At 36.3% G+C, this 16,207-nt stretch overlaps 1 protein-coding gene across 1 annotated transcript in view; it reads left to right on the top strand.

Annotated features, from left to right (window-relative positions):
• Window positions 1-16,207, top strand: part of BRCA2 (BRCA2 DNA repair associated) — a 33,169-nt gene continuing 16,962 nt past the window's right edge. Inside the window, exons 1-10 of the mRNA XM_036386517.1 lie at window positions 1-79; window positions 689-937; window positions 2,841-2,946; window positions 3,736-3,788; window positions 3,894-3,934; window positions 4,033-4,144; window positions 5,720-5,775; window positions 6,684-6,798; window positions 9,496-10,674; window positions 11,340-16,130. Coding sequence (XP_036242410.1) covers window positions 1-79; window positions 689-937; window positions 2,841-2,946; window positions 3,736-3,788; window positions 3,894-3,934; window positions 4,033-4,144; window positions 5,720-5,775; window positions 6,684-6,798; window positions 9,496-10,674; window positions 11,340-16,130 — 6,781 coding nt within the window. The remainder of the gene's footprint in view (window positions 80-688; window positions 938-2,840; window positions 2,947-3,735; window positions 3,789-3,893; window positions 3,935-4,032; window positions 4,145-5,719; window positions 5,776-6,683; window positions 6,799-9,495; window positions 10,675-11,339; window positions 16,131-16,207) is intronic.

Here is a 16,207-nt window from a genome sequence, read left to right as displayed (position 1 = left end):
ATGGATAAGAAAATGGCTTGCAAACCTGTGGAAAGACTAACTTTTTTTGAAATATTTAAGGCACACTGCAGTGAATCAGGTACAGCTTATCTAAAGTAATTCTTATTAAGATTGCTTTCTGGGCACCAATATTTTGTACATATTTGCTGTATGTTTCACAGGAAAGCTTTATGCAAGTTGTTAGCTGCTGTTCTTGCCCCAAACCTATTTCCTAGATTTCTTCAAATTTTTGTTTGTAGGCTTTTTTCATGATATATGCTTATATAGTTACTTTTTGTACTTGCTTTTTTAGAGCTGGCACCTCTATACATACCCACATGTAAACCAGGCTTAGTGTTTTGCAGGAGACACCTGTGGTAGTTAGTAATTTTAAAAGGAACCTGTTAAGCTTGCCACTGAACAAAATGAGAAACTAAAAGCCAGAGTATACTTGTCATTTTAAACAAACTGGGTATTTTTCTGGTCCTTTAGTTATTTTGTTAATGATCTGAGAATTTGGGCAGAAATCTCTTTATATTTTGTGGTTATCAGAGTCCAAAACCATCTAGAAACAAGCATACCAGGAGTATGACAGTGAAAGGAGTGGTGTGTTTTGCTGTTAGCATTTAAATGCCTGATATGTTTTCACATCCTCCATGGAGCAACCTTTTTCCTTTTCATGTGGTTTTCTGTATGTTTTCCTTCGTAGATTTAGGGCCTATCAGTCTCAATTGGTTTGAAGAACTCAGTGCAGAAGCAGCCCCATATGAGCCCAAATCCTTTGGAGAGCTTGATGGGCCCTCTGGCTGGCTTGATCAAACAGCTTTTAAAACTCCAAGGACAAAACCCTCTACATACAGTCAGCTGGCATCAACCCCACTGCTCTTTAAAGAACAAAATGCAATATTGCCACCTTCTTCTCCTGAAAAAGAGCCAGACCAGAAAAAAATAGGAGCAAGTGAGTAACTTTTTTTTAACCTTCTGTTGCAGCTGATGATCATTAATGTAATAGATAATGCTACTGCAGGAACTGTGGGACTAAAAAGCTTATTTTAGTAGTCTTCTGAAGTTCATCTATAAAAATGCAGAATTAATATTAATAGTGGATTCAGGTTGTGATAAACTGGTAATATATAACCAAAATTCCCTGTATAAATGATACTGTTGTGGTCCAAACATTCTAAGTACTGTTAATATGAGGGGATATGAACTCAGTATAACCTGTTGACTGCAAATCAAAGTGAATTTTTTAGCAGTCTAATTTTTTTATGCAGATGTTTTGAAGCTTTTAAAGGGAAAGCTTCATTTGAAGCTTTCCTTATCATCCTTATCATGATGAAGTGTGAGGCAATCTATAGGGCACTCCTTAACCTTTCTTGGAAAGTTTTAGAAGCACCATCTCTTTGAGTTATTAAGATTGTAAATTATAGAAAAAACTACATTTTTCCATTTGGAAAAAAAAGGAATTTTGTGAGGTACTTGTCATATATTGTTTCCAAATCCCAAGTACATCATGGAAGTACATGTCACTGTGCTCCACCCTCCTTGGACAGCAAGAAGAACCTTTCCTATGGAGAACATGTGCAACATTGTCTGTAAGAATCTCTTCTTTGGAAGAGTATTTAACCCCATTCCTGAAGTATGTGATTAGTCCATCTGCTACGCCTGTGTCCTTCTGATAAGCTTTTCTAACCAGGTTACAGACAAGCACAAGACTCCCTTTTATTACCAGAATTGTTCTTAGATCCTGTGCAAATTCTGTGAAGGGTTAGAGCTATGCTGCAGTTCAAGTATACTTTATAACACTACTTCCATGGAATATTGTAACTCTCTTTGTTTCTGCTCAACTTCTGCTGAGAACATGTTTCTTCTAAATGCTTAGCTATTTGTATTTTACAGTGTAAAGTCCCTAGGTAATTCTTGATTTCAGGAATTTCATTTGGCAGTTTCATAAATGGCAAAGGAAGGAACCTTATGATTGTTTATTTCAAAATAGTCCATTTTGGTCTGCATATGTTCAAAGTTCACGTGTGACTGCCTGAAATACTCTGTTTTCTTGGTTAGAGCCCAATGGCTCTTGTGAAAACAGGAGCCTGAATGGGAGCTGATGGATTTCAAATATTGGTATGGTACTGGAATGCACCTGTGCTGTGCATATGAACTCAGGAACTCAGAAGCAGAGAGAAATGCACAAACTAAAGTGTAATTTCTGATACTAAGGTTGTTTGGAAACTTCAGAGTAGAAATTCCTGTTAGTAGTTGATTGTCCATGTAAGGGTCTCACTGTTCATAGGGTTCTACTGCTTTAGTGGGAGCATTGTCTTTTGCCTGGAGATGCTTTGCAAATAAATGGATGCTGCTGACAGTGGCAGTGAATCCAACAATTATTTCTGGAAATAATTTTTGCTTTTTGCTGCTTATTTGAATCAATAAGTGTATGACTTAGTAAATTTGAGGGGAAGCTGCACAAACCTGTGTTTGCACATATTGTATTTTTGCTAAGAATAACTTGTGCAATGACGAGAAAGGCACAGTGCAGCACGTTGAAACTGAAATGGAATGGAATATATGACTTGATTAATACCAAGTCAATAAAGTGACATAATGAGGGGTCTTCTTGGCTGTGCATTTGAAAAATGTGTAGCATTGGTTGGATATAAAATTGAACATATTTAAAATACTAGAATAGAAATTAGAATTAGGTTGTGGTTTTTTTGTTTTGTTTTGGGTTTTCTTTTTGTTGTTGTTGTTTTGATTAGGTTTTGTTTGGGTTTTTTGAAAGCTTAGCTTTAAACTTCAAAATTGAAATTGTTACCTGGAGTTCTGCAAAGTTGTGCTGATTTTTGTATTCTATGTTGTAGATAGAGAGAATTTGATAAGCCCAAGTAACACAAGAAGAAAAATAGACCAAGAAAATGAAATGCTTACTTCTCCTCCTGGTACCCTCCACAACTGCCTCACTGCTAGGTATGCTAAATATGTCAACACAAATAGAAAATAATCTGGGCCTTAAGCAAAAAGCAACATTTAACCCACCAGACTCTTGAACTTTAGGAGTAGTGAATAATCTTGTATGTCTGATATATTTATGATACTTGTAGGTTGCTAAGTGAGTTGAAAATAAAACACTAGCTAAATTCAAAGATGTCCTTGCTTCCAGGTGATCGTTCTTCCTATTTTTCTACTCTTTCACAGCTGGAATACAAAAATTTTTAACATTATTTCAGCTTTCCAAGTCCAAACATCCAAAGAAAGAATAGTAGTGATGTGTCATGTGCTTCTCAAGTAGTAAAGCTATTTGTAATATTTACTGAGGTTTTTTTTAATAATGGCCTTGATTTTTACAGACTTAATATCTGTATTTCAGATAAATTTTATCAAAGTATTTGTGTTGATTATAAGAAAAGTTAAACTTATTATTCAATTGCAGTCAGTTAAGCCAATTTCCCTAGTTTCATACAGCCTATTATAAAATGCATGCTTACATTGGAATTTATTACTTGTAAGACAAATCATAACTGAAAATTAAATTATTTCCTGAAAGAAATATTTTACAGTTTGTACTAGACTTATGGTAACGTTTAAAATATTGACTGATGGTTAGGAGGAATCTGTGTTTTATCTAGTCAGGGAAGTAACCATGGTGCAAAGAAAAGAAATAATGGAGACGGTAATATATGTAATGTTTGAAATATTCAATTATTTTAAGAAACTGAGACATGAAATTAATATTATGGCTTTAATTTTCTTTTGCAGTCCAACTGTTTTAAGGAATACTTACAGAACACCTCAGAGAAATAATACCCCTGGTTTGTATCTTCACTTTTTGGTTCTACAAAATATTTTACATCTCTAGATAAAAATCCATCTTTTTTAGTTACTGTTTAATGTCCTTTGTACATAATGTTTTTCAGGTCCATATGGAAGCTTGTTTTACACACCAAAACTTTTGGAGGTACAGATTTTATTCATGCATTTTATTTCCTTTTCCTGAGTTGTAGATTTAGAATGTGGCATAGAAATTATATATATGATTGTTAAATGTATTTCTAGGTCAGAACTCCAAAATGTATTTCTGAAAGTCTGGGAGCAGAAGTGGATCCAGATATGTCCTGGTCAAGTTCTTTAGCCACACCTCCTACCCTTGGTGAAACTGTGCTAATAGGTATTTCTTAAAATGAGCAATTGCTAAGGGTTTAAAACTTCCAGTTTTGACGCTGGAAGTTCACTCAGTATGAACTATGTTTGGTTTTTTAACTAAAAGAAGACAAAATTCTTACAGTGATTATTAGTGGGTGCCTTTAGATAATGCAGCCCTACACAGAAAACTTTTCAGTAGTTTTCTTTCTTTGTCTGAGGGGTTAGGGCATATAAATTTGGAAATAACATAGCAAAGCATAGAAAGAGGATTAGATATGTTTGCTTTGCCCTGTTACATAACTAGGAACTGTTGGGCTAAGTTAAATGGGTTTGTTTATGAAGTGTAAGAAGGTGGCCTGCTGAGTTAACCTCCCAGCAGCAGTGTTGTGTTCAGCATTTTAACCACTCTCACTGTGCCTGCCATCAGAATCAGTCCAGTGAGATGGACTGGGATACTCATCCAATTTAAGACCTGAGCTCCTGGGTTCATATTTCCTGGGTTGTTTGGATGGGGCAGTTCCGGGAGCTCATTTACTGCACAGCTGCACAAACAGCTGTGTCAGCAGAGCTGTGAATGAGAATGAGTAGGTGATAATTGCTTCAGTAGTAACTAAGAGTGATGATAAACATCAAGCCTCAACCTAAGGTGTTGGTGAAAGTGAGATTTCATTAGCATATGATAAGCCAAATGAAGTTTGACTGTATGATTTGTTGATGAAAATTCATGAGAAAATGGGAAGACCTGAATGTGTTTCCTTAGCTTCTGATATTGCTCTTTTTCATGTTGTTAAATTACCACTGTATAGTGCATATCAGGCATATTAAGAATGAACCCTAGGATTGGGAATTACTTTTGGGATGTAAGGGGTGGTACTATTCACAAGGCTGTTGAGTTGTGCCATTTTGGGTGTTCTTTGGTCCAGAAAGGCGTCAACTGAAAAGAAGGGCTGGGGGAAGTATCCATACCTTAATGATGATGTTCTGGGGGATGAGCTGTGGCTTGAGCTCTCATTCTCCCATGTCTGGGATATGCTTAATATTTTATAATAGTGATATTATACTCTCTGCCTTCTGACACCTGGGAAAAGAAAGAGCTGCTACACAGAACCAGATGTTGTGTCTATGAAATATTTTTATATATGCTCTTCAGGCATTTTAGAAAGAGGGTTCACTTTCTCCTTTTGTAACAAAAGTGAAGGTAGTACTGCTGTTTTGGGAGGAAGTGGGAAAAAACCCCAAATTCCTGAAAGGCTTCAAGATCTCATCCAGATCTTTGGACAGAAGAAAATGGGGAGGAATGCCATGTATAACTCCTTGAAAGGGGAATGGCAGTGCTGTTTCAAGGTGGTAGCTGGAAACATAGCAGAAACCATAATGTGTGATTTGTGGTGGTTTGTGCTGGTTCAAAACTGCCTTTGTACACTGTCCTTCCACTGTATGACTTTTTAATTAGAAGTTTTAGTTTTTAGTAGTTTATTTACAGATTTGAGTGGAATTTAAAATAATCCAATGAAAATCCTCCCAAAACACAGCTGTATTTGAACACACTCAGCAGATTACTCAGGAGAAAATAAATTGACTTGTCTGTCTCCTTCTAAAGCTAGAGAGAATGATTCTGTTTCTGAAGCAAAGCGTCAGGATGGAAGGGCTGATACAGTAAGTAGTTTTAAGAGCTGTGTTGTTCTTCAATTTCAGTTAAACTATTCCATTACATGTTTACATTCCTTGAGCCAAGAATAAAAAAATCTGTCGTTTTCATTTTAAGCTCTCCTATCTGACTCTTTTTTTAAAAGTTACTGCTCACAAGACGAAATTTGAAATACATGGTTGCAGAATGTGTTTTCACAAATAACCCTCTCTGAGGAATATTTTTTGCTGTGCTTATTAAAAAAAAACCAAAGCAACCCCCCAAACCACTTGGCTTCAGCAGCACTCAGTATTATTTTGAGAGGAATCAAACCTAGGAATTATGTTACTTATCTGAAGATTTATTTGTTTTTTCCCACTTCATCAGATTTTTGGAAGTTATTCTTTAGGAATAACTTATTGCTCTCAACCTCTACAATCAAGAGTTGAAATTGAGTATTAATTTCAGTCCTTTGATAGTAGTAGGGAAAGTTCTTGCATAATTGGAATTTGACAATGTGTATATGAAAGCTGAATGACTATTGAGACTGAAAACCAAGGATGACACTAAAACGATTCAATTACAAATTTAAGTTTGATCCTTAATGACCTGAAACTTCATATTTAACACAGTTACAAGTGAAAATAGGCAAAATGTATTTATCCTTCCTCGTATCTCCTTTGTTCCCTTTTTGAGAGGATTACAGTAAACTGCTGAACCCATTCACTGCCCTGAAGATGAGTTTTAAATGGAACCTAATTTGTATCAAAATGGGGATTATCTGCTTATTTGTTTTTCACGTGTACCTGTGAAAATGTTACCTTTCATTTTGAGAGATGGAGTCAGGTACTGCAGTAAATGTTTAGAGTTCTGTCCTTCACAGGTAAAGTCACGCCAACTGGTACATAATATAACAGCTTTTGTCTTTGGTTTACAGATTTTGCACAACTATTTTTCCAAGCATGATAAATGTCCTGGGATAAGTGATGCAAGTATGCTGTCTGTACCAGAGACAGTAAAGCTAAATGCTGAAGATGACATCAAAGATTTGGGTATGCATTGATGCTTTACCTAATAAGTATTCAGTGAAGCAAGACTGGGGATAAAAGTACATTCTGTCTTTTGGGCTGTTCTGTGGCTGGTTTGTTCTGCCAGCTGTGTAGTACTCTGAGTCCCTAAATTTATTCTAATTTGTAAAATTAATCTAGCCTTATAAAAGGGGAGTGTCTGTTGAGTCAGTGAATTAAATCAGTGTCCTGGTTAAGCCATGAAAGTCAGGTTATGGTGCCACTGGACAACAACCAGATTAGTACTGTGAAGTGTGCTCACTGCAGCTGTAGAGGTGAGACTGTGGGAGAGCTGAGACAGAAAAATGGTACAGGCTCAAGGGGGAGCAAGACTCCTGCTTCTAGTTATTGAACAGGCTTAACTTTATCATGAAGTTTCATCCCAGCACTCACCATTCTGTGATGAGCTTGTTTTTTGTTCTTGCTGTATCCTTTTTTCATTTACTTCACCTGTTCAAAATAGGTAGTTCAAAATGTGACAAATCCTTTTAGAGAAAAAGTGTTTCTGATTTCTTGAATTGAATGCAGAAAATACAGAAGACAAGGGGAAAATACTTTCATTCCATGTTTTTAGATCACATCAGTGAACAAGTGAAAGTGTAAATTTCAGTGGGAAGTTTTTTGATTTTAGTTGAGAAATGATGGCAGAAGGGGAGATTATTACCAGAAATTGGTGCAGCATGCATGAGTGTAAAAGGGTGCTGTAGGGATTCATGCTGGCTAGACAGGACACTATATCCTTAGGATTTTATGTCTCCTTATCTGAATTGAATGACCTGCCCTAAAAATAAGGTTTGGTGGTAGATGTAAGAATTTTGAAAGAATCAGTTTAGAATTTGATAAGGAGAGCTGAGAATGCTAGCATCAGGAAGCATTGTTGCTTACAGAGTGATATAGGCCTGCTGTTTTTACACTGTAGGTCCAAATGTGCTGAAAAAAATGTGTTTGGTAGTAAATGTATTAATCTGTAATTAGCAAAATACTTTTAGAAATTAAGCACAAATTACTTGGTCTTGGTCTGTGTTCCAGTAGGTCCTATTACATTGCATACTGCAGTAGACAAAATAAGTTAATGTCTGAGAAAAATAAGAGGGAGAAGAAGACCATTTGTTTTAAGAGTTGAAAATAACTTGCATGTGTTTCCCTTTTCCTACATCTTCTCTTTTTGATAATTTGGCATTTGAAGATGCCCTATATAAAAAGGACAGGTCCACATTTGTAGCTTTCAGATGTTTGTTTTCTCTGGAATAGTGTCATAAAGTACAATAAGTTTTATTAAGTATACATTTTGTTTTAGTTAAAGAAAATAAGATCATAATATATCAAATCATCAAATAATATCACCCTCCAGTAAGTTTAGAAGTCAGAATTAATTTCCCTGATTTTTGTTTTTCCCTGGCATGAGATTATTCAGTGTACAGACAGTATCTGTACAGTCTTTCAGTTAGTCCTTGTTTTCTTTAATCCTAAAAAGTAATGTCTCTTGTTTAAGTAAAACAAATAAGCTGTGTCTATGTAGAAAGCTGTACTGACAGCTTACCACAGGATGAAAGGTTATGGTCACAGAAGTTGCTTCAGAGGAACCTACTTTAGTGAAGGAAGATGACCTACCTGTATGCTCAATCAGTAGTGTTACAGTTTCTTCTTTTTGACATCTCATTTACCACTCAGGCAAAAAATAGAAAGTAAAGAGAATGAGTAACTTTCTATGCCTACAACATCAGCAGGAATCTATAGTGGATGTATTGCAAATAATTTTTTGTGAATGACCAAGTACTGGGAAATCTTCTATGGACTTCCAAATGGAAAATCTTTTGGATATTACACTATTTAAAAGTTCTAGTAGGAAAAGTTTTAGAGTCATAAGTAAAAAAAATTATACCTAAAAAAAGCTAATGGAAAAAGTTAAGCTATTGGTTATGGGCATAAGGAAATCAGAGGACTGTTTTCTAGGTACTTTATTATGATTTCTGTGATAAGAAAAAGCCTTAAAAAGCAGTCTATAAATGAAACCTGGTTTTGAATGTGGAATGTTCTGATAAGTGGGTCTCATTTAATACATTTGAGAAGGTAATATTTTTATTTGTCATGTATAAGTTCTACATAGTAGAGTTTGGGTTATTTTTCCCCCATTGCATGTTATTTCTAAACACAAAAAATTCTCATTATTTTTCTAATATTTATGCCAATCATGGAACGACTTAAAGGCTTCCTAATCAATTAAAAGATTGAGACTACTTCTAAATCTTTCTAGATACTGTACTATTTTATATCATAGTAGAAGACAATTTAATAATTAATCTTTATATAACAGTAAATTGACAGCTTCTTAACCTGTCTGCTATCTATCATCAGGTGTAAATTTTGGAAGGAAAATATCAATATATTTATCTTGTCAAATTTACTATTCATTCTCTGTCTGTAGGAGGGAAAAACATACTATTTTGAGGCAGCCAGGTTTCATCTTGGCAGACTTAGCCACTGCAGAGCTCAGGAGGCCAGGGCGTTTACATGTATTTCCTTTGCCTCCTGTTTCCTCTAACATTTTTCTTTACCAACTCACTCCTGAGTAAGGTAATGACTGTAAAATTGAAAGCTCTATTTACCAATACTGTTCCCAAGTTATTTCCTAAAGCTGATTTTCTTACTTCTTTTCCTCTCTCCATCTTCTCTAAACTCTAGAGTCAGAGGTGTTAGATGGCTTACTGGGTGAGATGGATAGCTTTGAGGACACACTCAATATGCCAGCTGAACCCAGTGGAACACTTCTGCTGGTGCCACGTGCTCTGGATGCAGTAGAGAAATATGAGATAAATCCAGATAAAACACAAGAAAAGGAGAATGTTCCCTCTCAGCAGCCTAATGGAAGAAAGAATGGCATTTCACAGGAAGTCAAAACAAATAGCTGGACTGAAAACAACCACTGTACTCGAGTGAACAGTTCTTTACTCCAAAACACCAGTGAAGATACAGGAGATGATAAAGATGGCTGTTTAATAGGACATGAAAAAGAATTGGAGTCTCTTAGGAACTCAGGAGATGTGCATGATTATAGAGCACACAAGTCCTTTGAGAATGAGAGGCCTGTGAAAGAAGGTGTGCACTCTCCATCAAGCCAGTGGTCTCAACTGAATTTGTCTGGTCTTGACGAAACTCACCTGGAGATGTCTGTCTGTAGCTCTCCACCCTCCAACTTACATAGGGAGGAAAATTTAGAAGAAAAGTCATTACTAATGGCCAAGGATGATGCTGTGGAAACATCTTTACTGAACTCTTCAGGCTTGTTAAAAGCACAAAAGCTGTTGAGTGTGGATTTGTCGGAAAAATGCTGTGAAATGAAAAACACTGAAAACAACCCAACATTAGAAATAACTCCAGTAAAATCTGTGTCATTGAGTGTTCAAGATCCAGAGTTAGTAAAAGGATGTGCAGCTGAGGTTTCCAAAATGAGCTGCTTAAACTGTAATTCTTTTTTAATTGAACATGCAAATGTCACAGAGTGTTCTGTAGTCCACCATGACAAGCTTTCCACACATTTAAAAGCAGCTTCCAAATCTGTCATAACTGATGTTCACCCACATTTGTGTGGTGCCAAATCTCCAGATAACTGTGATGACCTACATTTAATAAATAGTGAAAATACTCTTACAAAGTCTGGTTTTAAAAACCTAAAGATGTTACCAAGTCTAAGAAAGAGACCCAAGAAATTTATTTATAGACTAAATAATACTTTACTGTATCAAGAAGAAAAAATACAGAAAGAAGTAACCTCTGAATCACCTATTCATACTGCATTGCCGCATTTGGAATCTGATTCATACGAATTTAGAGGCTGTCTGGTGGCCAGTGATGTTGAACAAGGTACATTATTAAGCTTTTCATCATTTGTGGAGGATTCATTGTTTATTATGAGCCTTTCGTGTAAATGTTTTAGATAAAATCATGTAAAATCTTGTGTTTGTGGAAAGGGAACTGGGTAGTTGGGAATCAACCTATGGGATTGTTCTGTTATACAGTGATACGGATAGCATCATTTTCAGGTAATCTTGTTATGACTTTTTTCCTAACAGGTTGGTTTCTGGAATAGAAACTTCCACCCTGAACCATTATTGTAAATGACAAGCTCAGTTATCTTTTTCAGTGCTGTTTTTACTAGAAGAATTACTTTAAATTACTTTAAATTAGGAGTTGAAGTACTTTAAATTTGAAACAAATCCTTATGTTGAGACACAAGGGGTTGAAGCCCATCTTTTGAAATTTCATTACAAGTAAAAATTTATTTATTGTTTTTTACCTGGTACCATTAGCTGCAGCCAAATCTCTTGTTTCTGGCTGTTAGAATATAGGTTAAAGAGTCCTCCAGCCTTGTCAAGGCATTTGCATTTAAGAACAAAAGTGATGCTTTGGGTTCTGCTGTTAAGCTTGTATAGAAATGATCTAATCTGCCAAAATTTTATGAAAATCTGAATCTACGTTTGTTTGAATAAATTTATTCAGATTTTTCTCTGTAATGTCTTGTGTTGTAGACCACTTTCTTCCTGCTGAGAGAAAGCATTTGGAATCAAATACGAGGACAAAACACTTCAGCACTTCTACTTTAAAAATGGATATAATGGATAACTCATCTGATAATTCCTTCAGTGATAGGCTGAAACAACAAGACCTGAGAGACTTGGGGGAAAATGCAAGAGAGGATCAAACAGCTGCATCAATAAAATGCTTAGAAGGATCTAATACACTGGAAGAAGACATAAAAAATTCTTTAAATAATGAGAGTCTTTCAAATATAAAACGTAAAGTTCTGACTTCAGCATGCCTAATGGCAAGGAAACGTTCCAAATTTCTCCCTAAAAGCTGTGCTTTAGGGAAAGGTGAAGAAGATAAGGACATGAGTACTAAGGTGAACGATGGAGCTGCTGTACCTCAGAGCCTGAAAGAGCTTGGGTCTTCTCCTAGGGACAAGGAACTCTTGGCTGATATTCACAGTGACTCTGTATCTGTGACAAACAGCAGTTCCCATAATACATTGTGTCAGATCAACTTTGGCATAACTGGAGTCAGTAGTGACTGTTGCAATAAATTATCACCCAGTAAAAGGCATTCTACAGACCAGAGGTCAGGGGTTGACTGTAGAGAAGTACACAGACCCTTGGGAATTAAGTGCTCAGAAAATGACAGTACTGTATTAAAACAAGGGGAGAAAACAGATGCAGCTGCCTTTTCAGAGGATGTAGCCAACAATGAAGACCCAAAGCCAGCTGAAAACAGCAAAAGCCCTCAAGCAGCTGCATTCAGTAATGTAGCTGTAGACATTTGTAAAGAATCATTAGATTGTGTAGATAATAATTCTTTAAATGAAGTCATTTCTGCAGAAGATAAACAAGTAGCACCTATGTATTCCAGCAAAATGTCAAACAAGAACATTAAGTGTAAAGGGGAATCATCAGTGAATCTTAATGCATGCAGTTTGAATCTGGGCTTCGGTGGCTTTCAGACTGCTTCTAATAAGCAGATTAAATTCTCTGAAGCCAGTATAGCAAAAGGCAGAATGCTGTTCAAGGATATTGAAAATGAATGCTTTGAAGGTTCTTCCATGGAAAGAGTCAAAAACATTTCACATCAAGTTAAAAAGGAAAATATGTTATTCTCCGATTCAAAAAGCAAGCTGGGCAGTAATTTATCTGATTCTTCAGATTCACAGGCAAGTTTTCTTGAGCCCAGGTATATACAGCTTACTCAACATAAAGTTGGCTTGTGTAAAAGCTTTCCTAGAACTCCACAAGCCTTGCAAGAAGCAAATCAAACCTTGACAGCAAGCCAAGAAGCTGAAATTGCTGAACTTTCCAGTATCTTGGAAGAAACAGGTAGTCAGTTTGAATTTACACAGTTTAGAAAGCAAAGCAACACAATACAAAGTCACGGCTTGCAACAATTAGGAACTGTAGAAACAAATGGAACAAAGAATGTAGAAAATATTTCTGAAACAAGCAAAGATGTGGGGGTTTATAGCACTTTTAAATCAGAAAATCAAGTAGAAAACAACAAGTACTGTACTCAGGAGGAAGACACAAATGAAGACACTGAATTGGTGAAACATGAAAAAGAAAATGCAGTGTTTTTCCACGAAAATGATAAAAAGGTTACTTTCACCAACTTAGACATAAATGAAAGTAGAAGATCTGATAAGAGCTTTCCCATAGCTAAGCAGGACAGCTTTTCTAATTTCATAGGCTTTACTTCAGCTGGAGGTAAGAAAATAAATATTTCAAAAGCAGCTTTGAGTAGGTCTGCAGAGCTCTTCAGAGACTTGGATGATGATAACTATTTGTTCAAATCTTCTGAAACTGGTACTAGATGTCACAATTCAAAAGGATCTATGTCTTCTAACAGTCATTTTTCCAGATGCCTGACAAAAGAAAGCAAAGAAAGAACTGTTCGTGTTTCAGATTTCAAAAGCATTAATGCTGTTTCCCACACAGGTTCTGTTTCCTACCATGCACAGAAGAAAAATGAGGAAAATACTATTACAGTATTCAAGGAAAATATGGAAAACAAGGCAAAAATATCAGCAAATAATACTGAAAGTGTTAGCTTCAGTAGTATTAACAATGTCAACAGCCTGTTATCCACTAAAAATCATAAGCAGAATTATGAAACTTCCAAACAAATTTCAAATCGAGGAGATGATGAAGGCAATTTGCCAGACCACTCATTACATGTAACATGTCTAGAAGATGCTGTTACAATTGCAGAAGAACACAGTTTAAGTACGTCATACGAAATGGAAAACCAGTCTCCTAAGCAGGAAGGAGAAGACAGAAAGGAAGATGAATGTTTGTCACCAAAACTTCAGGCTCCTGGTGGTGATACATCCATTCCTGATGCAGCTTTGGATCATTCTCTGCCCTTGTTCAGTGTACAGTGCGGAGAACAAGATGTAAATGTTTTGGAGAACTCTGATAAAGAAAAAAGAAATTGTAAAAATATGGCAGAAGACACCACTCATGATAAGGACCTGCTAGTGAATGAAAGCAGAATAAAAATAGGTTCTTACCATCATTATCAAATACCTCTTGAACAAGAAGTAAACACGGGGAAAAATGAAGTGGAAGGAAGTTATCTGACTGGTTTTCATACTGCTAGCGGCAAGAAAATAGCAATTGCTGATGGATTTTTGGCTAAAGCGGAACAGTTTTTTGCAGATGTTGATATAGGAAAGGAACATAATGACAGTTTTGAGAATCTCATCAAGAAAAGGAAATGTGGCAAGAACTGTCTTAAAGACTGCGATTTATGTATTGAAAACATTGCTCAGTGTGACTCAGAAAAACTCAATTTTAATGAAAAGCTTGTTGCTGAAGAGCTTGGAGACCAGATTAATCAGGCAATAGAGAGCAGGCCTATTAAACATGCTGCAGTTCTTGATCCTGCTAAAGTAGATACATTTGTTGACCTAGGTGAAGCTTGTGAAGGGAGTTTGGTAACTTCTCATGCGCATAAGAAAGATGATATCAGACCTGGAAAGTCAGAATTGGAATCCCTTCAAGGACAGAAGAGCGATGCTGTAAGTAGAACTCATTTGTCTGAAGATGGAAAATTCCTTGCAGAGAAAAAGTTGGACTGCTCACCAAGAAAGAGGGATGATTCAGGAAATATAGATGATTTTCCTGTGCACTCTGCTGCATCTCTGCATTTAATAAAGGTACCACATGACCTTGAAGACAACTGTGTGCCTAGAGATAAAAATAATACTTTATTTGTTGAGGAGAGCAACAATAAAGCTGATCGGTCACTCCTTTTAGATGCAAAAAGTAGCTGCTCTTACATGAATGGTAACAGCAAGGAATTCAACTTAAAACATTTAAATGAACCTGCTGCTGATAAAAATTGCTTCACAGACACTATAGCCAGTGCTTGCCAAAATCAGTCACAAGTCAGTCTTTTTGATGAGGAAACTAGTTTTAACAGGTTAAAAGAAACAACACTTAAGGCTGAAAAGCAAAGGGGTGATCTGAATCAAACCATGTTTAGCACAGCAAAAGGGAAAGCTGTGTCTGTTTCAGAAAGTGCATTAGCAAGTGTCAGACAAATGTTTCAAGACTGCAGTGGGGCTGTAAAATATGAAATTGAGCCTAACTCAAGAAGGAATCAAACAGAAATTGCTAGAAATTCATCTGTAGTCCTTTACACTGAGTGTCCTAATTCTGCTGATTTTTTTAATGCTACAGCAAGTAAAGAGGTTAATTCAGCCACATCCCAGTTTATTGAAGTAAATGCAAGTACTGATGAAGACAGTCACCAAGAAGGAAACACATCTGCAGGTGCAAAGTCTCCTTCAAATTCTCAGAAGCAATCCTTTGAGCAGAATATTAAGCTTTTAGGGCACTTTGTTCCAGATAAGCAGATAAAGCCATCAGATGCTTCTACAAGCAATTTTGGGTTTTTTAGTACAGCAAGTGGAAAGCCTGTACAGCTTTCAGAAGAGTCACTCAGGAAAGCTAGACAGCTCTTTTCTGAAATGGAAGGTAATCATTCACCACATGTACAAGAAGCATTTTTAGCTGAGGAAGATGTTGAAAAGTCTAAAATGCACACTGAAGTACTTCCTAGGAAAATGCAGATAGTGTCATCAAAAGGGCAAGAAGATACCAGCCCTGAATTGATTTCAGATTCTGCTTTTGGCTTCAGCACTGCTAGTGGAAAGCAGGTAAAGGTTTCTAAAGATGCCTATCAAAAAGCAAAGGCAATTTTAGAAGAATCTGATTACTTTTTGAATAGTGGGCTTTGTACTACAGATCAGCTTAGTTCAATTAAAGACAGTGGTCAACGTGTGAAATCTTTAACAGATAAGGTGATCTCAGAATTCAAAACTGAAAAAAGCTGCAATCAAGACTCTGACTTTAAAAGCATCTGCCCTCAGGAAATAAAGTATTTTCCAAGCACTCACCATGTCAAAATGCCTGAGCACACACCATACAATCAGAAAAACAAGCAGTTAGCATCATTTAAAAATAACTTTCAGCAAGAGAAAACTGAGTCTTTTGGAAAAGGGCAGCTGAATCTGTGGTCAAAACCAGAGTCTGAAGCAATTTCATGCAGTGCTACTGCTAAAGCAGAAATTAATACTAATCTTCTCCAAAGTCCAAAAAATTACTTGGAAGTAGAGGCTGTAGAAAGTGCAAGAGCTTTTATGGAAGACAGTTTTTCCAGTTCTGGAGTACAAATTAATGCTGCACAGACCTTCAGTGGCAGACCAGATAAAAACTTCCAAAAGAAGACCTTTGGGAAGAGACACTTTGAAGAAAACAACTCACTTGGTAGGTGTTTTATCTTACATATGTTCAACTCCATATTTCTGCACAGTGGATTGGTTTAGGTTTTGGGGGGTTTTGCA

This window comes from Molothrus ater, chromosome 2 (genome assembly GCF_012460135.2).
Source record: "Molothrus ater isolate BHLD 08-10-18 breed brown headed cowbird chromosome 2, BPBGC_Mater_1.1, whole genome shotgun sequence".
Classification (NCBI taxonomy): Eukaryota; Metazoa; Chordata; class Aves; order Passeriformes; family Icteridae; genus Molothrus; species Molothrus ater.
This window is presented reverse-complemented; position numbering and strand designations above follow the sequence as displayed.